General features: G+C 48.5%; 1 protein-coding gene and 1 pseudogene across 4 annotated transcripts; one reads left to right on the forward strand and one right to left on the reverse strand.

The window, feature by feature from the left end:
* The first annotated feature begins 507 nt into the window (after window positions 1-507).
* On the forward strand, window positions 508-18,414 carry ELP6 (elongator acetyltransferase complex subunit 6). 4 transcript variants are annotated; one of them, XM_003894502.4, is made up of 7 exons: window positions 508-720; window positions 3,024-3,102; window positions 4,006-4,076; window positions 8,550-8,668; window positions 10,825-11,026; window positions 15,287-15,433; window positions 17,852-18,414. In XM_003894502.4, exons 1-7 carry the CDS (start codon window positions 667-669, stop codon window positions 17,978-17,980), a joined length of 801 nt encoding a protein of 266 aa, XP_003894551.1. In that variant the 5' UTR covers window positions 508-666; the 3' UTR covers window positions 17,981-18,414. The 4 variants fall into 4 exon arrangements, with proteins under 4 accessions (XP_003894551.1, XP_021790152.1, XP_009199172.1 ...); XM_009200908.4 differs by lacking the exon at window positions 4,006-4,076 and having other exon boundaries at window positions 555-720; XM_009200909.3 differs by lacking the exons at window positions 508-720; window positions 4,006-4,076 and adding an exon at window positions 765-899.
* On the reverse strand, window positions 13,096-15,270 carry LOC116273867 (annotated as a pseudogene).
* Window positions 18,415-22,823: the final 4,409 nt, after the last annotated feature.

A 22,823-nucleotide genomic window follows, 5' to 3' on the forward strand; every position in this document is an offset into this window, starting at 1 on the left:
CAGGCGTGGTGCCGGGCGCCTGTAGTCCCAGCTACTCCGGAGGCTGAGGCAGGAGAATTGCGTGAACCCGTGAGGCGGAGCTTGCAGTGAGATCCGGCCACTGCACTCCAGCCTGGGCGACAGAGCGAGACTCCGTCTCAAAAAATAAATAAATAAATAAATAAATAAATAAATAAATAACAAAAAATGATAATAATTTAAAAATAATAATTTCCTGTCCTTTGTTTTCGTTTACCGATGAGCCCAAGCTCCCAGGAGTGTGGGGCATACAGAGGGCGCCTGACAGCCACGTGTGGAGGAAAGGAGGCCCGGGGCTGGGCAGAGAGCGAGGCCAAGGGAAGGAGAATACTCGGTCGCATGGAGCTTTGGGGGCCACTGGGAGGGCTCGGGCGCCAGGCCGATCTGCGCGGAATGAGCCGCCACAGGCCGCTGGCAGTCCTACAGAGAAGCCCATCGTTTCCAACTACCTGGGACTCAACGCACGTCTATGCGCTTGCGCAGCGGCCCCATCCAGACACCCGCCTCATTGGCTGTGGCTGGCTCGCAAAAGTGGCGTTGCGCATGCGCGCTTCTTTGCGTGAGGCGGGCTGTCTGGTGCGTTTAAGCCTCCATCGTCTTTGCAGCACCCCGGGTTCTCCTCCAGAGTGTTAGTCCCAGGAGCTCGGAATGTTCGTGGAACTTAATAACTTGCTTAACACCACCCCCGACAGGGCGGAGCAGGTAAGAGGTCCCGCGGCCCGGAAGGGGGCGGGACCTGGCAGGGCGGCGGAATACTGCATCCGGGAGGCGGTGCGCACGACCCCAGGGAATGGCGCGACGACCCGGCACGGGGCACCTGGGAGTTGCAGTCCGCAGAGAGTTGACCCAGGGATTGGACTGTAGACTTGGACCCGCCGAAGGTGGGCTTCTGGGCCATCTCGTATATTCTCAAAGGCCGTACGTGCCCTTAAAAGTCTCTGGGAAGCGACCGGGCTTGGTGGCTCACGCCTGTAATCCCAGCAGTTTAGGAGGCTGAGGGGGATGGATCATCTCAGGTCAGGAGTTCGAGACCAGTCTGGCCAACATGCTGAAACTCCGTCTCTAGGAAAAATACAAAAATTAGCCGGGCGTGGTGGCGCATGCCTGTAATCCCAGCTACTTGGGAGGCTGAGACAGGAGAATAGCTTGAATCCGGGAGGCGGAGGTTGCAGTGACCTGAGATCTCGCCAGCCACCGCACTCCAGCCTGGGCGACAGAGCGGGACTCCGTCTCAAAAAAAAAGTCCCTGGGAAGCATGGCCGACAGGGGGGTTGGATTATATTCACGGACGTGAACTGGGGCGCCCTGTGCGTGTTCACTGGGGTAGGGGTCCCAGGCGCTCAGAGGAGACTGCGGAATAGGCCTGAGAGGAGAGGGGAGTTCGTATCGCCGCCGTCTTCATAGGCGAGCTTCCTAACCGCCCCCTAGCCCCGGAGCAATGGGCACATTGTCTTGAACGCTGCTGTTCTTACTCTTCCTCTTTGTGGTCTCTAATAGAACTGTTAGAAGCTGGACGTAGCAAACATTGGCTTGGACTAAGTCAGTCTTTGGCACCCCAGGCTGGCATGTTCTCTTCACACTCTGGGGCACCTTGAAACCTTTCACATTTTAACGTAGGAGTAACCTCTTTCAGGAGCGTATCTTCTGGCTTATTCTTTTTTTTTTTTTTTTTTTCTTTTTCTGATGGAGTCTCGCTCCGTCGCCCGGGCTGGAGTGCACTGGCGCTATCTCGGCTCCCTGCAGCCTCACCTCCTGGGTTCAAGTGATTCTCCTTATTCAGCCTCCCAAGTAGCTGGGATTACAGGCATGCGCTACCACACCCAGCTAATTACTCGGCTAATTTTTTTTTTTTTGTATTTTTTGTTAGAGACGGGGTTTCACCATGTTGGCCAGGCCGGTCTCGAACTCCTGACCTCAGGTGATCCGCCTGCCTCTGCCTCCCAAAGTGCTGGGATTACAGGCGTGAGCCACCACGCTTGGCCTGGTTTATTCATAATCTTTGTCTTCCTAATGAAATGGTAAACTCCTTTTCAGTGGCAACCAGGATACTATGTGTCTAAAGCCTTTTTATGATCCCATAGTGCCAAATTGTAGCTTTCAGTAGATCCTTGTGGATTTTAGTTGCCAGGCAGTTCTTGTCCAGATGACTCTGATTACCTTGCCAGTTACCACTGGCACTTCCAAAGTCAGCCTAGGGCCAGATGAGAGAATGGAGTATTCAAGTGGGCACCAGGAAATGACAGCACCAGGGGTAACCCTGAAGGTCTGACGGTGTGAGCTTTCATATTTTATAAGTGAAAAAACCTGAAGCCCAGAGAAGTTAGGCATTTGTGGAAGGTCACACGGCAAGGAGGTGGAATGCATGATATCACTTGATCCTGACCTTCCCTGTCACTGACAGAAATAGAGGTGAGTGGAGCGGGACAGCCAGGCTCTGCAGAGACCACCCTTAGAGGTCTTTCTAGAGCTCTCCATGATCAGGCCTCTGAAGCAGGGCCATTGGGTGAACTTTGTTATCAGACATCTCTATCAACAACTGCTTCTTCCTCCCTTCTCCCTCACCCTACAGAATAGAATTGGCATCAGAATATAAAGTAGTTGGCGGGGAGGCCTTTTGAAGGCCTCTTCCAGTCCTAGCAATCTGATTTTCATTGGAGTCTCATGGTAAAACATCCTTTGTTCAGGATCCAATTCTTCCTAAGACTGGTTCCTGAATTACTAACATGAGAAGTGAGGAAGAGAAATTATTTTATTCTCTGTTTGCTTTGAGGAGATGGAGTCTGAGATATGCCTGCCTAAGTAACAATAAGTGATAACTTTAATCATGGATTTTCCATAATTTTGACTTATTTTCGTCTTTTCAGGGTACCTTAGCATATATATCATTAAAAAAATAAACTCTTCAGGTGTAGGAATTTAGGTGTGGACACAATTGACTAGATTTCTACACTAAGCTGACCTCTTTCCAGGGAGTCTAACCTTTTTGTGTTCCTCGTAACTTTTAGGGGAAACTGACTCTACTCTGTGATGCCAAGACAGATGGGAGTTTCCTTGTACACCACTTTCTCTCCTTCTACCTCAAAGGTATGGGACTCATTGATGCTGTAGAAAAGAAACCCAAGATGGGTGCAGAAGTAATAAAAACCAAAACTATTTAAGGAAGCAATAACAGCATTTACAAGCCAAGCCTTGGTGTTGGGATACCTAGGGGGGGCTATTTTATGAGGATAACGGATCACTGGGCCATCTCGTTCCCTCCCCAGCCCTGCCAAAGAGTGGCGTGTGCTCACTGTTTCTGTGTCCTACCTTCCGCTTCTCCACCTACTGTGTGGACATTGCCTCACTGAGGTCTTATGTGGCCTCTGATTTTGTTGCTCTCTGGTCTTTGTGTATCTCGAGGTCTCTGGGCACTCGACCCCATTGACACTTTGTCCTGGCAGTAGATGCTTCCTAAAGAACGTGGCTGCTGCATGGCTGGGCGTAATGGCTCATATCTATAATCTCAGCATTCGGGAGACCCAGGCGGAAGGATGATCTGTGGCCAGCAGTTCGAGACCAGCCTGGGCAATATAGGGAGACCCTGTCTCTACAAAAAAATGCAAAAATTAGCTGGGCACACCTATAGTTCCAGCTACTCGGGAGGCTGAGGTAGGCAGATCACTTGAGGCCAGAGAAGTTGAGGCTGCAGTGAGCCATGATTGTGCCACTCTAGCCTGGACAACAGAGCGAGCTCAAATAATAATAATAAGAAGAAGAAGAAGAAGAAGTACCTAGTACTACATCTAACAGAAATATATCTTAGAATCAGCAAAATAAGATATAACTGTTAAGAAAAAAAGTACATCTTAGAATCAAATTGCGTATGTCGGGTTGCAGAGCCTCTGGGTCTCTAGATTTGCCTCAGTGCTTTTGTTTCCAGAGGTATGAAATCAGTGAGACTGGTTGTAACCAGAGGATTTATTTAAAATCAATTGTTTTGTTTTCTAGCTAATTGTAAAGTCTGCTTTGTGGCACTCTTCCAGTCCTTCAGCCACTACAATATCGTGGGACAGAAGCTGGTAAATATTTTGGAGTTCCATGGTGAGGTCCCTGAGTGAGTGTGTGTGTCACACATGGTCTAAAGCTGGGCTTTCCTATTTGCATTGTACAGAACTTAGCAAAAGAGGGACTAAAGAAATATTGAGCCGGGCACGGTGGCTCACGCCTGTAATCCCAGCACTTTGGGAGGCCAAGGTGGACGGATCACGAGGTCAAGAGATCGAGACCATTCTGGCCAACATGGTGAAACCCCGTCTCAACTAAAAATATAAAAATTAGCTGGGCATGGTGGCACGTACACGTAGTCCCAACTACTCGGGAGGCTGAGGCAGGAAAATTGCTTGTACTCGGGAGCCAGAGGTTGCAGTGAGCCGAGATCGCACTCCAGCCTGGCGACAGAGCAAGACTCTGTCTCAAAAAAAAAAAAAAAAGAAAGAAAGAAATCTTGGGATCCTGAACCTCTTATTTGAAGGGCTGAGGTAGCATCTCAGCATTAATTGAGACTTACTGAGACTTTGTAGAACCAGACCTGCTATTTGTAGATGTTAATTAATCAAACCCTTCTCTACTCATTCTGGACCAGTTAAGGTTTTCTCCTTCTCCATTTGAGTTTTGATTTTCGTCCTCCTTGGTTGGAGATCACACTTTGGTCTGCTGCTAAACTGGATGCCTCCCACTGTCTTTCCCTAAGTCTAGCACTTCAGACCCCAATGTGGGGAGAGGGACTTTCGTTTCCTGCCCCTCACCACATCATACACAGGGGCAAGAATAAGATGGCCAAGAGGCTGATGAACTTCCTGACCTTGCCTGGGCCATTACCTGTGACTAGGTGGACTTCACTGCCTGAGAATGGAAGCTGAAGGGCTGTTTTTTGGGGTTTTTTTTGGACAGGCCAGGCTTAGAGAGGAGAGAACTGAGCTACTCTTCAGCAGTGATCTTTAAAATGCCAGTCTTGGACTGGGCGCGGTGGCTTATGCCTGTAATCACAGCACTTTGGGAGGCCGAGGTGGGCAGATCACCTGAGGTCAGGAGTTTGAGACCAGCCTGGCCAACATAGCAAAACCCCATCTCTACTAAAAATACAAAAATTATCTGGGCAGTTGGTGTGTGCCGGTAGAGTGACACACCTTTTCAATAAAAAAAGGAAAAAAAATATCTCCCAGAGATGCAATTCCCCCGCCCCGCCCCCCGCAAGATATAAGCAAATCAGGTCCAGAAATGTATAAGAAGAACTATACACCTCACTTGGGTTTATTACAATTTTGCAAAGCCGGTTCAGCATTTGAAAATCAGCTATTGTAATCCACCATCTCAATAGGCTAAAGAAACAAATTCATATGATGATATCACTTAATGCGGAAAAAGCATTTGACAAAACCCAAGACCTAGTCACTATAAAAATTCTTGGCTGCCAGGGGTGGTGGCTCATGCCTTTAATCTTAACACTTTGGGATCATCTCACTCATGGGGCGTGCATTCCACTCATTTATTTCTCAGAGGATCCAGACGTGGTGGCTCACGCCTATAATCCCAGTTACTTGGGAGGCTGAGGCATGAGAAGCACTTGAACCTGGGAGGCGGAAATTGCAGCGAGCCAAGATCGCACCACTGCACTCCAGCCTTGGCAAAAGAGCAAGACTCCATCTCAATACATACATACATAAAAATAAAAAAAAATAAAATCCAGTCTTACTATTGGACCAAGTCACTGCCTCTTTCTCTGTTGGGCAGAAGCAAATGAGGAGGTGAGAGAATGATAGGTTCTTTCTTTCCCATCCTTTGCAGAGAAGGGAGAACTTCTTGTGTTAGACATCAGGGCAGGAGCCCAGGGAGAACAGTAGGGATGTAAAGAAAACATGTTGCATTCCAGGGCTCTGTAGCATGGCTTTATGGCCACTGGATCTGTTTCAGGATGAGACAGCTGTGTGTTCGCATGTCTAAACTGGCTACTTTTTCTTTTACCTTTGAATGATAATCAGCACAGCAGGAATGGCATGCACAGTACTTGGCATGTGAAGTACTGGAGCGTGAGCTTCTATACTCATGGCATATTGTTGCACTTACATAAATAGACTGGTAGTGAGCAAGAGCAAGGGTGATACGATCAGGAGTCTTTCTCTGTCAGCTGCAGCTATCAGAACAAATAGTGTTGGACATTGGAAGACCCTGGGCATTTTGTGTGTGAATGAGCAGTTGAGACCTGATGTAGGGGCATGGAAAGTCTAAAGAGTTACATGTTGCCTCTTTCTTTCTTGCCTTTTTTTTTTTTTTTTTCTTTTTTAGAGAACGGGTCTCCTTATGTTGCCCAGACTGGTCTTAAACTCCTAAGCTCAAGGGATCCTCCTGCCTCAGCCTCCCAAAGTGCTGGGATTGCAGGTGTGAGCCACCACGCTGAGCTCCATGTGACCTGTTTCTGCACAGGTGGAGCAGTGGGTTGCACATTTAGAATGCATCACTATCCCTGGGTGTTTGTTGAGCTGGACATCCTGAGCTGCGCCCTTGTTCTGGAATTAGACCCAGGGATCTGCTTTTGGTTTTTTTGAGACAGAGTTTCACTCTTGTTGCCCAGGCTGGAGTGCAATGGCATGATCTCGGCTCGCCATAACCTCTGCTTCCCCGGTTCAAGTGATTCTCTTGCCTCAGTTTCCCAAGTAGCTGGGATTACAGGCATGTGCTACCATACCTGGCTAATTTTGAATTTTCATAGAGACAGGATTTTGCCATGTTGTCCAGGCTGGTCTCGAACTCCTGACCTCAGGTGATCTACCTGCCTCGGCCTCCCAAAGTGTTGGGATTACAGGCGTGAACCACCATGCCCGGCCAGGAATCTACATTTTAATCAGGCATCTTAAAGGGTTTCTTAATCGGATGGTAGTTCATGAACCATATTTAAGAAGTCCTTGAGGCCAGGCGCAGTGGCTCACACCTGTAATCCCAGCACTTTTGGAGGCTGAGGCAGGTGGATCACTTGAGGCCAGGAGTTTAAGACCAGCCTGGTCAGTATGGCGAAACCCTGTTTCTACTAAAAATAAAAACATTAGGCTGGGTGCGGTGGCTCATGCCTATAATCCTAGCACTTTGGGAGGCCAAGGCGGGTGGATCACCTGAGTTTGGCAGTTCGAGACCAGCCTGACCAACATGGAGAAACCCCGTCTCTACTAAAAATACAAAAATCAGCTGGGTGTGGTTGCACATACTTGTAATCCCAGCTACTCAGGAGGCTGAGGCAGGAGAATCGCTTGAACCCAAGAGGCAGAGGTTGCAGTGAGCCAAGATCGTACCATTGCACTCCAGCCTGGGTAACAAGAGTGAAACTCCATCTCAAAAAATAAATGAATAAATAAATAAATAAATAAATAAAAATTAGCCAGGTATGGTGGCACACACCTGTAATCCCAGCTACTCAGGAGGTTGAGGCACAAGAATCGCTTGAACCTGGGAGGCAGAGGTTGCAGTGAGCCGAGATTGCATTACTGCACTCCAGCCTAGGCAATAGAGTGAGACTATGTCTCAAAAAAAAAAAAAAAAAAAAAAAAAAAAAAGAAAGTCCTTGAGCTTCAAGTCAGTGACAAGTAAAAAAAGAAAAGAAAAAAAAAAAAAAGTCCTGGTCTGAGCAGGGATATGCATACTAAATTTCTGCGTCCCATTTTTTGTGTGTGTGTTTTTTTTTTGTTTTTTTTTTTTTTTTGTGGGATGGAGTTTCACTCTCATCACCCAGGCTGGAGTGCTATGGTGCGATCTCGGCTCACTGCAACCTCCACCTCCCAGTTCAAGCAATCCTCCTGTCTTAGTCTCCTGAGTAGCTGGGATTGCAGGCACCTGCCACCACCCCTAGCTAATTTTTGTATTTTTTGTAGAGATGGTGTTTCACCATGTTGGCCAGACTAGTGTCGAACTCCTGACCTCAAGTGATCTGCCCCTTGGCCTCCCAAAGTGCTGGGATTATTGGCATGAGCCACCATGCCCAGCCTAGGTTTTTGTTTTTTGTGTCTTTTTGAGACAGGGTTTCGCTCTGTTGCTCAGGCTGGAGTGCAGCAGCATGATCATGGCTCACTGCAGCCTTGACCTGCTGGGCACACGTGATCCTCCTACCTCAGCCTCCTGAGTTGCTGAGACTACAGGTGCAAACTGCCACACTTGGCTAATTTTTTTTAATTTTTTTTTTGTAGAGACGAGATCTTGCCATGTTGCCCAGGCTGGTCTCAAACTCCTGGGCTCAAACGATCCACCTGCCTCAGCCTTCCAAGTAGCTGGGACTCCAGGCATGTGCCACCATGCCTGGCTAGTTTTTCTTTTAATGTGACAATTAAATGGAAATATACATCTGAAAACAGATGGGGGATTGTGGGTTGGGAGCACCCAGGGGAATGAAGACAGGCCTGTACATTGGGTGATCAGATACACTTCTGCCATGTTTGGAAGGTGTCTTGTGCCCTCTTGCAAGCTGGCATCTAGTCTGATGGGCACAGTAACTCACTGTTTGTCATGTTTAGGGTGTCAACCTGACTGTGGCGCGGGAGCGTGGGCAGCTTGTGTTCCTCGAGGGACTGAAGTCCGCAGTGGACGTCTTTTTCCAGACTCAAGAGGAGCCACATCCCCTGCAGTTTCTCAGGTCAGTCAGCCTGCAGCCCAGCCCGGAAGCACACACGTGGCAGGTGGGCCCAGACAGGATTCCTGGTTGCTGTGTGATTCCTTCTTATTGTGCAGGAAGACGGAACTGGCTTCAGGGGACAGACACTTCATCTGGTGTTGCAGCATTATCAAATGCTGGCTCTTATCCTGGGGCTGAGGGTGGACATTTGTCCCCAAAGCTATAGAGAGGATCATTTGCTGGAAGGATGGCAGAACAATATGCTTTGCTGTGTTTTCCAGCCCTGGCTTAGAGCCCTAGTATACACCTGAGCTCTGCGACAGCGGAAACTCTGCAACGGCAAACTATGGGCTATGAGTCAGCTGCCTGTTTTTATAAATAAATGTGTTTTGTTTCATATTTTTAAAATTGTCTTTTTTAATATTCTTTTTTTAAATTTATTTTTTGTGAATAAAATTTTACTGGAATACAGCCACGTTCATTTGTTTGCATGTTGTCCCTGGCTGTTTTTGCATTACAGCAACAAATAGAGTTGAGTAGTCAGGACAGAGACCATATGACCTGCAAGTCTAAAATATTTACTCTTCAGACATTTAAGAAAAAGTTTTTCCCCTGGTTTGGTATTCAGCGTCACAGGCCTGAGATTGATTTTCCTGCTTTTCCTTCTTTCTGAACATTGGCCTCAAACATAGCTCTGTGAAGACTCCCTGCTTGGCTGCTGTTCTTCCTCCACTACAAAGCGGTCCACACATTAACTTCCCCCGACCACCTTATCTCTCAGACACACACACCCTTATGTGGTGGCTGTGAGACCATGTTTCCTGACCCTGTGTGTGACCTCACATACACCCCTTAGCATCTCTGACTTGGGGTTTCCTCATTTGAAGGCAGGGGCTGGTTACACCTCATCCCAAGATATGGGGAGATGTCCTCATTGTTAGTGAAAATAACGCAATGCCAGGGGCTCATCCCCGGAGCTTATGGCAGTAGGCCAGTTGCCCTGGGCCCTGTGCTCTGTTCCTCCACTCATTGCTGAGAAATGATGGCTGGGGGTAGTCACTAGAGAAGGCAGAGATAGTCTGGCTTGTGTCAGAAACAGGTCAAATCTGTTACGTATACAGAAGCCCTTAGGCCACTGCCACTGACCATCAGGGCATCTGAGTTGCTGTTTAACTTCTTATTTCATTATTTTTTTGAGACAGGGTCTTGCTCTGTTGTCCAGGCTGGAGTGCAGTGGTACACACACGGCTCACTGCAAACTCGACCTCCTGGGCTCAAGCACTCCTCTCATCTCAGCCTCCAAGTAGCTGGGACTACAGGGGTGTACCACCATGCCTGGTTAATTAAAAAAAAATTTTTTTTGTAGAAATATGGTCCCACTCTGTTGCCTAGGCTATTCTTGAACTCCTGGGCTCAAATGATTCTCCCCCACTGGCCCCCCAAAGTGCTGAGATTATAGGTGCGAGCTACTGTGCCTGGCCTGTTTAACTTTTTCTAGTTGTGTATGACCTCCTGGGAAGGCTTCTGCCTGCCCAATACAGTTATCTTCCAGATGCCTTAAGCTGTTGGGTTGAGAGGCTGTATGGTGTCTCTCTTTTTTCTTTTCTTTTTTTTGAGATAGAGTCTCGTTCTGTTGCCGAGGTTGAAGTGCAATGGGATGATCTCAGTCTTGGCTCACTGCAACTTCGCCTCCCAGGTTCAAGCAATTCTCCTGCCTCAGCCTCCCGAGTGGCTGAGATTACAGGTGTGCGCCACCATACCTGGCTAATTTTTGTATTTTTAGTAGAGACAGGGTTTCACCATTGTTGGCCAGGCTGATCTTGAACTCCTCACCTTGAGTGATCCACCTGCCTCAGCCTCACAAAGTGCTGGGATTACAGGTGTGAACCACCGCACCCGACTATGTATGGTGTCTCTTAAGGGCCCTAGGAGCTGTTTATTTTTGTGTCCCCCAGTTTCTAACACAGTGCTTTATACCTAGCAGGCCTCAGGAAATATTTGAATTATTCCTGTACACCTGCATGCCTTTTCTTTCTAACCAGATCATGAACTCTTTGTTGCCAAGAATTGTGATAAAGTTCTTTGTCCCCCTTAGCCCTCTCCTGTGGTGCTACTTGGTTCTTGATAAACATCTGTAGAGAGAGTGAAGTCTGATAACTTTTGTCCTGTCTCTCCAGGGAGGCTAATGCTGGGAACTTGAAACCATTGTTTGAGTTTGTACGGGAGGCCCTGAAGCCAGTAGACGGTGGAGAGGCTCGGTGGACGTACCCGGTGCTGCTGGTGGACGACCTCAGTGTACTCCTGAGCCTGGGCGTGGGGGCGGTGGCTGTGCTAGACTTCATTCACTACTGCAGAGCTACCGTGTGCTGGGAACTAAAGGTACTCATGGAACTGCCTTCTGTGCGCCCACCTGTGACCTCCAAGAACTCAGACAGGTCCAGACCTCGCTTGCTGTGATCTTTTTATTTGCTTGGGGTTTTGGCTTTACTCTGGTAGCACCAGAAAGCTTTTGCTCCAGCCACCTGCTTTCCCTTACCTGCCGTTGCTGAAAAGTAAAGCCCCCCAAAATAAAGCGATGATCAACATTGCGTTCAGTGGGGCTGGTCACGTGTGGCACTGCTGCAGTCCCAGGTCTGCCAGATATAGCCTGTGTGTCCTGGGGCAAGTTATTATCATCCCTGAGTGTATTTTATAGATCAGCTAAGATAATGAGTATAAGCTACTTTGAAAATTGTAAAGGGCAATACAAGTATAGGATATACAATGTTACCTTGATTACCAAGTTATGAGGGACAAACAGGGATTTCTGAGTTTTTGTTTTTGTTTTTGTTTTCTTTTGGTTAGTCAAGTGAAGCAGTGGGAGCAGAGAAGGAACAAAGAAATCTGTAACTGGTTGTGATCAGTTAGGTGTAAATACTGCTGTACTTAATAGCCATAATAGAGTTTTTAACAATAACAATAGGCCAGTCAGTAAAATAGGAATGGCTGTGGTGCCTACCTCGCAGGTACCTGACTACAAGAGTAAAGTGAGATGAAGCTTGTAACATGTCAGCACGGTGTCTGGCCCACAGTAGCACTTGCCATTGTGTAATGGTGTAGCTGGCAGGAACGTGTGGACAGTGGTATGGTGTGGTCAGACTGAGCGTAGAGAGCAATGGGAGAGATAAGCTAACTGAGTTAGCCAGGTGTGTGGGTATCCAGCAGTGTGTGTTGAACACCTGTGTGCAAAGTCCTGCCTGGAAGCTCTGTTCAGGGAACTTGTGAGGCCATCCTGGCTACAGCTACAGAGCCAGGAACCAGGGTAATGCAGAAAGAATGGGAGGAGGAGGAACTGTTAGGGGTGTGGAAGGCACAGTCAGGATTAGGGGTTGAGAGTAAGTAGCCAAAGTCACCTTCTGCAGTCCAGCTGGGTCTGTGACCTGCTACCGCCCTCTTTTTGTAAGAATACTTCTTTTAGTTGAAAAAATAAAACTTGGGCATTGTTTTACAAAGAAAAAGAAGGAAGAAAAGTGCTCTTGCCTCTCTCCCTCCCTCCAACGTGCATCCTTCTTTTTTTTTTTTTTTTTTTTTGAGATGGAGTTGCTCTGTCTCCCGGGCTGGAGTGCAGTGGTGAGATCTCGGCTCACTGCAAGCTCCGCCTCCTGGGTTCATGCATTCTCCTGCCTCAGGCTCCCGAGTAGCTGGGACTACAGGTGCCCACCACCGCGCCCAGCTAATTTTTTTTGTGTGTATTTTTAGTAGAGACGGGGTTTCACCGTGGTCTCTATCTCCTGACCTCATGATCTGCCCGCCTTGGCCTCTCAGAGTGCTAGGATTACGGGTGTGAGCCACCACGACCAGCTCAACGTGCATCCTTCTAGCCAGTCTGTACAATTATGCACATACTTGGTTTTTTTCTTTTTTTTTTTTTTTTTTTTTTGAGACGGAGTCTCACTCTGTCGCCCAGGCTGGAGTGCAGTGGCCGGATCTCAGCTCACTGCAAGCTCCGCCTCCCGGGTTCACGCTATTCTCCTGCCTCAGCCTCCAGAGTCGCTGGGACTACAGGCGCCCGCCTCCTCGCCCGGCTAGTTTTTTGTATTTTTTAGTAGAGATGGGGTTTCACCGTGTTAGCCAGGATGGTCTTGATCTCCTGACCTCGTGATCCACCCGTCTCGGCCTCCCAAAGTGCTGGGATTACAGGCTTGAGCCACCGCACCCGGCCTCTTTTTTCTATATTTTTACTTTTTATAGAGACTTGGTTTCACTATGTTGCCCAGGCTGATCTTGAACTCCTGGGCTCGGGTGATTCTCCTGCCTTGGCTCTCAAAGTATATGCACATATTTGTCTCCCTGCATTTTTCTTCACATTACTGGTAACGTGCCATCCACACTGTTCGCTACTTCTTTTTTTCATTTAGTAATACACAATGTATTTTGTTGTCCATTGTCCAATAACACATGGATCTGCTTCATTCTTTTCCTTTGTTTCTAGCCTTGATTGATAATTTAATGGCTGTGTAGGTGTCAGTCCCTCGTTTCTGCTGCTCACAGGCCCCCTGCTCTGGGATGAGGCTTTTCTGCTCAAAAGCATGTGTGAGAGCCTCCGGCTAGGCACACGTTTACCCACCAGTGTGTATGAAGCAGCACCTTCCCCTCGAACTTGGCCGACCAGGACTCAGAAGCTGCAGGCACAACGGTTGAGGGTCACATCCTCCACCTTCACATGCTCTGCCTCCAGGTCCCACTGCAGTTTCTCCCGGAGTTATTCTGCACTGAGTTCCGTGGCAGCAGTCCAGCTGGGGCCGCAGCCCAGCAGGGACAGAACCCCAGCTCAGACCCTGGCCTGGCCACGCTGCTTTGTACCCCTACAGGAGCCATTTATTCTTTTTCTTTTTTAAACTATTCTTTTCTTTTTTTTGAGATGGAGTTTCACTCTTGTTGCCCAGGCTAGAGTGCAGTGGTGCAACCTCAGTGACCTTGGCTCATGCAACCTCCATCTCCCAGGTTCAAGCAATTCTCCTGCCTCAGCCTCCCAAGTAGCTGGGATTACAGGTGCCCACCACCACACCCGGCTAAATTTTTTTTTTTTTTTTTTGAGATGGAGTCTTGCTCTTTTGTCCAGGCTGGAGTGCAATGGTGTGATCTCAGCTCACTGCAACCTCTTCCTCCCGGGTTCAAGCAATTCTCCTGCCTCAGCCTCCTGAGTAGCTGGGATTACAGGCACATGCCACCATGCCCAGCTAAATTTTGTGTTTTCTTTAGTAGAGACAGGGTTTCACCATGTTGGCCAAGCCGGTTTTGAACTCCTGACCTTGTGATCTGCCCGCCTCAGCCTCCAAAGTGCTGGGATTACAGGCATGAGCCACTATGCCTGGCTGGCTAATTTTTAAAATATTTTTAGTAGAGATGGGATTTCACCATGTTGGCCAGGCTGGTCTTGAACTCCTGACCTCAGGTGATCCACCCACCTTGGCCTCTCAAAGAGCTGGGATTACAGGTGTGAGCCACCACGCCCGGCCTTTTATTACTATTCTTTACAAATAGAGACAGGGTCTCACTATGTTGCCCAGGCTGGTATTGAACTCCCTGGCTCAATGATCCTCCTGCCTCGGCCTCCCAAAGTGTTCGGATTACAGGCGTGCACCACTGTGCCCAGCCAGCTTTATTCTTTTTAACAACTGGACAGTATTCCTTTGAAAGGACTTATTATTCAAGCTGTCACTTTTTGGCAGGGTTGACCAAAAAGTCATTTCGGCTTGGCTAACTCCTACTTGCCCTCTGAGATGCAGTTCACGTGTGCTCACCTCCTGACCTGCTCCTCCAGGTTAGAGCAGATGCCTCTTCGTTGTGCTCCCCATACACCTCATGCTTCCCTCTCCCTTGCTCTTATCATCCTGTATTGTCAGCATCTATCTGCTCCTGGGCCCATATCTCTCACTTGTTATTTCTACTGTGGGATCTGGTACACTGTAAGTATTCAGGAACTGTAGATTGAATGAATGGGTGCCTGGCAGGATGGTGACACTTTTATTTTTTTTTCTATTTTTTATTTTATTTTATTTTATTTTGTTTTTGTTTTTTTTTTTGAGACGGAGTCTCGCTGTGTCGACCAGGGTGGAGTGCAGTGGCCGGATCTCAGCTCACTGCAAGCTCCGCCTCCCGGGTTCCCGCCATTCTCCTGCCTCAGCCTCCCGAGTAGCTGGGACTACAGGCGCCCGCCACCTCGCCCGGCTAATTTTTTTTTTTATTTTTTAGTAGAGACGGGGTTTCACCGTGTTAGCCAGGATGGTCTCGATCTCCTGACCTCGTGATCCGCCCGTCTCGGCCTCCCAAAGTGCTGGGATTACAGGCTTGAGCCACCGCGCCCGGCCGGACACTTTTAATAACATTCAGGAATTCAGGAGAGTGAGCTAATTTTGAAGACTGTTGGTTTAGATGAAGTGAGCTGAAAATATGGGTTGGCTCATTATGGGTGAGATTGTCCAGTAGATGACTGGAATCAGGGTCTGGGAGCACAGGTAGGGGCTGGCTGTAGCAGCAGCAGGGAGGGTGATCTGTGAGAGGATGTGCAGGGGAGTGGAGGCAATGAGAGGCTGGCACTCCCTGACTCTGGGTGTCCCTTCCGGTAAGGAGCAGGCTTCCATCTTGTATCTGATGCAGGGAAACATGGTTATCCTTGTGCACGACAGTGGAGATGTGGAGGATGAGGAGAATGACATCTTGCTGAATGGCGTCAGTCACCAGAGCCACCTGATCCTGCGGGCTGAGGGCCTGGCCACTGGCTTCTGCAGGGATGTGCATGGGCAGGTATGCAGGGGCCTACTGGGCAATGGGCTGCTTGCCCGTGTACCTATGATTCTTGACTGCATAGGGGAGAGTCAGGCCTGAGGGACTGTCTGGTTGGGACATGACTTCAGGTGGAAGGGAAACACTGGAAATTGTGAGACTTCAGGTAATAGACCTGCTCCAGATGGCACTTAGCCTCATGGACCAACACACATATTCCATGGGGATCCCATTTGTGACCAAAGTGGAGCACTCTTTTTTTTTTTTTTTTTTTTTGAGATGGAGTCTGGCTCTGTCGCCCGGGCTGGAGTGCAGTGGCCGGATCTCAGCTCACTGCAAGCTCCGCCTCCCGGGTTTACGCCATTCTCCTGCCTCAGCCTCCCGAGTAGCTGGGACTACAGGCGCCCGCCACCTTGCCCGGCTAGTTTTTTGTATTTTTTAGTAGAGACGGGGTTTCACCGTGTTAGCCAGGATGGTCTCGATCTTCTGACCTCGTGATCCGCCCGTCTCGGCCTCCCAAAGTGCTAGGATTACAGGCTTGAGCCACCGCGCCCGGCCCAAAGTGGAGCACTCTTAAAGAGGAGACAGCTGTCTACAGTGGAATGCAGGGGCATGCCGTCAAGTAACAGCAAAATTTCTCTGCAGTACTGCAGCAGGCGTTGTCTATTCAGGTCAACACTGTTCCTTTTTTTTTTTTAGACAAAGAGTCTTGCTCTGTTGCCTAGGCTGGAGTGCAGTGGCGCGATCTTGGCTCACTGCAACCTCTACCTCCTGGGTTCAAGCAGTTCTCTGCCTCAGCCTTCCAAGCACCTGGGATTACAGGCGATCCACTGCCATGCCTGGCTAATTTTTTTTATATTTTTAGTAGAGACGGGGTTTCATCTTGTTGGCCAGGCTGGTCTTGAACTCCTGACCTTGTGATCCACCCCCGTTTGCCTCCCAAAGTGTTGGGATAACAGGAGTGAGCTACCGTGCCCAGCCTGTTCCTTTTAAAATAATAACTCGGGGCCATGCATAGTGGCTAACGCCTGTAATCCCAACACTTTGGGAGGCCAAGGCAGGCCAGTCACTTGAGGTCAGGAGTTCGAGACCAGCCTGGCCAACATGGTGAAACTCCACCTCTAATAGAAATAGAAAAGTTAGCCAGGCATGGTGGTGCGGGCCTGTAGTCCCAGCTACTCAGGAGACTGAGGCAGGAGAATCGCTTGAACCCAGGAGGCAGAGGTTGCAGTGAGCCAAGATCGCACCACTGCACTCTAGCCTGGGCGACAGAAACTCTGTCTCAAAAAAAGAAAAAAGAGAAACAACCTGGGGAGGCCATACCCATGGACCAGGGTTGCTGCCCCAACTGCTGCCTCTTACTAGAACAATTGGAGTACTTGGGCAGAAACTGAGAGTCCTTCTCTGGGAGGGAAGCTGGATTCTACCCCTCTAAATGGGCTGCCGTGTGGCTCTCTGCCTTCTCAAACTTCTCTTCTGGAACCACTCCCAAGCCTCCACCACAGCTTCCTGGTTAACTTCCTGTTGAGCACTCCTGACCCAGTAAGAGTGGCTAGGAGTCTTGGCCCAGAGTCCTTCAGAGGCAAGGCTGGTAGGTCACACAGAGGACCAAGCCCAGCAGTGCTATGTCTGTAGTGCTGCAGCAGGGCCTGAGGAGAAGGTGCTGCTGGGCAGCTGTGGCCTGTCTTCAGCCAGAGCCCCAGAGCATTGTAGTCAGCGGAAACACCATCAAAACAGGTATCTAGCCTTCCTGGGCCTCTGTATTGAATGTGCAAATTCTAATGGGATTTTCAAAATTAGTCTAGCCCACAAGTACAAAACCATGCTTAGAAAAAAGAACAAAGGGACCGGGCGCGGTGGCTCACGCCTGTAATCCCAGCACTTTGGGAGGCCGAGGTGGGTGGATCACCTGAGGTCAGAGTTCCAGACCAGCCTGGCCAACATAGTGAAACCCCGCCTCTACTAAAAATACAAAAATTAGCTGGACATGGTAATGCGTACCTGTAATCCAGCTACTTGGGAGGCTGAGGCAGGAGAATCGCTTGAACCCAGGAGGCGGAGGTTGCAATGAGCCAAGATTGCGCCACTGCACTCCAGCCTGGGCAACAGAGTAAGACTCTGCTTAAAATAAAATAAAATAAAATAAAAATACTTTAATGGTCTTCCTTTGAAAGACTTTTTCCTTCCTTCTCCTTTTTGTTTCTCTTTCACATTTTTTGTATTGAGCCAATATGACTACTGTAATGGAGGGGAACCCTTTATTTGTAGTTAGCTGGTGATAGGCTTTATTTTACAAGTTGGCCCCATTACCAGATGGCACGTCTGACTGTCATCTCGTAGAGGCCTCAGCTGAAGGTCACAGAGAAGCTAGGGTGGGGTTCCCAGTGGAGCAGCTTCCTGGGGTGGTTGCTCCTCTTTCATTCTTCTCTGTCTCTGTAGCTGAGAATCCTGTGGAGGAGACCATCGCAGCCCACAGCCCAGCGGGATCAGAGCCTCACTTACCAGTATAAGATACAGGACAAAAGCGTGTCCTTTTTTGCCAAAGGAATGTCTCCTGCTGTTCTGTGACCTGATTTGGGAGCAGCTGAAGCTACGTAGGACTGTTTTTGGATGTGGAAGATAGAGCAACCTTGCAGGAATGGGTCTTTCTCCTCTGTAGTAGTATTTCAGGCTGGACCGCTGACTCCACTGTGACCAAGGAGAATTGAGTGCTGCAGTGATGACATGCCTTGGCTGTCCTGGGCCCTGTTCAGAAAACACGACAAGGTACCACGATCCTGCCTCTGCTGAGAGAGAGGCTGGATGCTAGACCCAAGTGAAAGGGGTCCCTTGGAGCCTTTGTTTAAATATGCCTTAGTCCCAGCTGCCCATTTTTGGTTGACATGCCTTTCAGAGCCAGAGAGGGTATAAATGTGCCAGCCAGGAGATGGCACCAGATGGCAGGTGTGCAAGGTGACAACTAGGATAATCATGGCTAGAATAAAGTAAGTTTCCACACTGGGGCTTCCTGTGGGTTGTCTTGTTCAATTTCCATCCTGGAAAGGTACTTCCCCTTTCCCTATGAGTCCAGCGAGGAAACAGACCTAGAGAGGTTTGGAAGCACACAGGCTGCACAGCAGGCTGTAAGTAACTGCGCCTCACTCCAAAGTCCACACTTGCTGACTGATAGTCACGCAACCCAGAGGCCGGCTCCCCACCCAAAGGTGGGGACCTTTCACTTCTCCAGTTTCTGTGGTGCCTTGCCTTTGTGCCAACAAATCCTAGCCATTAAGGGCCTGACACCAGGGCCTTGGCCACATGAGACCCTGTGTAGGCGCAGGTGTGTATGGCCTTGGTGAGAGGGGTAAGGGATGTTCTTGCTGCCAGGCAGATCGGGCCTTGGCGAGGAGCTGGTGCCTCCCTCACCTGTGAAGACTGCGGGAAGTGAGCTCTTGCCTCTGCATCCTTTAGGTGACAACTAGTCCCACTCAGCCCCTCAGTTGAGGTCACCTCAGAGTAGACACCAGGTGTATTCTAGTAAAATGGGTGTTTTTTTTGGTATATAAATTATACTACAATGAATTTTATCTTAAAGAAAATGAAAAAATAATACTATTTTTGCTATATATTAAGGAACTTACATAGCTGTTATTTTCTTTTCTGTTTTTTGTTTTTTTGGTTTTTTTTTGAGACAGAGTCTTGCTCTGTCGCCCAGGCTGGAGTGCAGTGGCACGATCTCGGCTCACTGCAAGCTCCGCCTCCCAGGTTCATGCCATTCTCCTGCCTCATCCTCCTAAGTAGCTGGGACTGCAGGTGCCTGCCACCATGCCCAGCTAATTTTTTTGTATTTTTAGTAGAGACGGGGTTTCACCGTGCTAGCCAGGATAGTCTTGATCTCCTGACCTCGTAATCTGCCCGCCTTGGCCTCCCAAAGTGCTAGGATACAGGCATTAGCCACCACGCCTGGCCTTTTTTTTTTTTTTTGAGGTGGAGTCTCGCTCTGTCACCCAGGCTGGAGTGCAGTGGCGTGATCTTGGCTCACCACAACCTCCGCCTCCTGGGTTCAAGCTATTCTGCCTCACCCTCCCGAGTAGCTGGGATAACAGGCAGGTGCCACTGTGCCTGGGGTTTAGTAGAGACGGGGTTTTGCCATATTGGCTAGGCTGGTCTTGAACTCCTGACCTCAGGTGATGTGCCTGCCTTGGCCTCCCAAAGTGCTGGGATTACAGGCATGAGCCACCATGCCCGGCCTCTTTTCTTTGTTTTGAGACATGGTCTCTCTCTGTCACTCAGGCTGGACTGCAGTGGTGTGATTATAGCTCACTGCAGCCTCAACCCTCTGGGCTCAAGGGCTCTTCCCACTTCAGTCTCCCAAGTAGCTGGGATTATAGGTGCGTGTCACCATGCCCAGCTCATATCTGTTGTTTAATTTTAACTTTTTAGATTTTTAGTCTTTGGGAAAAATTCATCACACTACTCTTCAAATCATACCATTGTGTATGTTTTCCCTCTGAAACAGTAAGCTGCTTTTATTCTTAAAATAGTGTAGACCCAGGCCGGGAGCGGTGGCTCAAGCCTGTAATCCCAGCACTTTGGGAGGCCAAGACGGGCGAATCACGAGGTCAGGAGATCGAGACCATCCTGGCTAACACGGTGAAACCCTGTCTCTACTAAAAAATACAAAAAACTAGCCGGGCGAGGTGGTGGGCGCCTGTAGTCCCAGCTACTCGGGAGGCTGAGGCAGGAGAATGGCGTGAACCCAGGCGGAGCTTGCAGTGAGCCGAGATCCGGCCACTGCACTCCAGCCTGGGTGACAGAGCAAGGCTCTGTCTCCAAAAAAAAAAAAAAAAAAAAAAACTGTAGACCTGATAGAATATTTGAAAGTTACGAGTGCAATTAAGAGAAAGTAGTTACTAAAGAATCTAATGATTTTTTCACTAAGACTTCAGTATTTATGCAAAGTTCATTTGAGCTACGGTTTTGAATGGGTAAGGCACCATTTTTTACATGGCATAAATGTTGTTATCATATTTCTTCACTTAGTTTATAAGTGTTTTAACAAATTTTTTTTTTTTTTTTTTTTGAGACAGGTTCTCTCTCTCTCTGTTGCCTAGGCTGGAGTGCAGTGTGGCACTTCCTAGCTCACTTGAATTCTAAGCGATCCTCCCATCTCAGCATCCTGAGTAGCTGGTACCACAGGTGCCACCACCATGCCTGGCTGATTTTTAAATTTTTTTGTAGAAACGGGATGTCGCTTTGCTGCCCAGGGTAGTCTTGAACTCCTGGGCTCAAGAGATCCTCCTGCCTCAGCCTCCCCTCAAATATTTTATGTTTAATAGCTATTCAGGGCCGGGCACGATGGCTCATGCCTGTAATCCCAGCACTTTGGAAGGCCAAGGCGAGTGGATCACCTGAGGTAAGGAGTTCAAGACCAGCCTGGCCAATATGGTGAAACCCCATCTCTACTAAAAATACAAAAATTAGCTGGGTGTGGTGGCGGGCACTTGTAATCCCAGCTACTCAGGAGGCTGAGGCAGGAGAATCACTTGAACCTGGGAGGCAGAGGTTGCAGTGAGCTGAGAACGCGCCATTGTGCTCTAGCCTGGACAACAAGAGCAAAACTTAGTCTCAAAAAAAAAAAAAGGAAAATAGCTATTCAACATTTTATGCTATCATTATATTCTAGTTTGTTTAGTTGTCCTCTGGGCGTGTAGGTTCTGGTTTTTACAGTTATCAATTATGCTGCTATAAATTTTATAAACTCTACCTATTGCTGGGGGGCATAAGTACTTGTTTGTTTAGAACCTGACAAACCAGGTCACTGGCAGAGCTCATAGAACTTACATTCTGGAGGAGAAGACAGGCAATCAACAGAATTGACAAGGGACACATTTAACTTAGATAGACCACGGTAAGTGCTATAAATAAACCAGCACAGGGGCCTGTGAAAAGTGAGGAGTGATGACATTTTAATCTATTCCTTCTAATGGAATTACTGAATTACAGCGGAAACTGTCCCTGGCACATTATCAGATTGTTCTTCAGAATGATGGAGCCAGTTGATGGTGATGCAGAGATTTTCCTCTGTCAACTTTGGGTTTAACTTACTTTTTAATTAATTTAATAGTGGTGGTTGTGTGAGAATGGACTAATACAGGGGTAGAAATACAGGATCATAAGGTGTGATATGGGCCATAAAAAGGATTCTAGTGTGAAAATTGGCATTTCTTTAATCACTAGCACATGATTTTCTCTGTATTTTTCCATGTGTACAGAATCTGTTCCTTATCCTTGCTTACTTATCAATTAAAACCTGATGTTGGTCGGGCATGGTGGCTCGTGCCTGCAATCCCAGTACTTTGGGAGGCTAAGGCAGGCAGATCACTTTAATCCAGGATTTTATTTTATTTTATTTATTTTTTTTTTTTTTGAGACGGAGTCTTGCTCTGTCGCCGAGACTGGAGTGCAGTGGCCGGATCTCGGCTCACTGCAAGCTCCGCCTCCCGGGTTTACGCCATTCTCCTGCCTCAGCCTCCCGAGTAGCTGGGACTACAGGCACCCACCACCTCGCCCGGCTATTTTTTTGTATTTTTTTTACTAGAGACGGGGTTTCACCGGGTTAGCCAGGATGGTCTCGATCTCCTGACCTCGTGATCCGCCCGTCTCGGCCTCCCAAAGTGCTGGGATTACAGGCTTGAGCCACCGCGCCCGGCCCAGGATTTTATTTTTATTTATTTATTTTGAGACAGAGTCTTGCCCTGTCGCCCAGGCTGGAGTGCAGTGGCGCAATCTTGGCTCACTGCAACCTCCACCTTCTGGGTTCAAGCGATTCTCCTGCTTCAGCCTCCCAAGTAGCTGGGACTATAGGCGCCCACCACCTCGCCTGGCTAGTTTTTTGTATTTTTTAGTAGAGGTGGGGTTTCACCGTGTTAGCCAGGATGGTCTCGATCTCCTGACCTCGTGATCCACTCGCCTCGGTCTCCCAAAGTGCTGGATTACAGGCATGAGCCACTGCACTTGGCCAGAAGACCTGTTTCATAAAAAGGGTTATAAAGATAAAAACAATCCTAAAGGCTGGCAATGGTAGCTCATACCTGTAACCTCAGTGCTTTGGGTTGCTGAGATGAGAGGATCACTTGAGGCCAGGAGTTTGAGGCCAGGCTGGGCCAAATAGCAAGACCCTGTCTTCAACAACAACAACAAAAAGCTGGGCATGGTGGTATGGTCCCAGCTGCTCAGAAGGCTATGGTGGGAGGACTGTTTGAGCTTAGCAGTTCAAGGCTGCAGTGGGCTATGATCGAGCCACTGCACTCAAGGCTGGATGACAGAATGAAACACTGTCTCAAAAAAAACCCAAAAACCAAAAACCAAAACAATCCTAAAGACTGCTATAGCCTAATGAGGTTGATATAGTTTGGGTCTGTGTCCCTGC

This window comes from Papio anubis, chromosome 2 (assembly GCF_008728515.1).
Source record: "Papio anubis isolate 15944 chromosome 2, Panubis1.0, whole genome shotgun sequence".
NCBI lineage: Eukaryota > Metazoa > Chordata > Mammalia > Primates > Cercopithecidae > Papio > Papio anubis.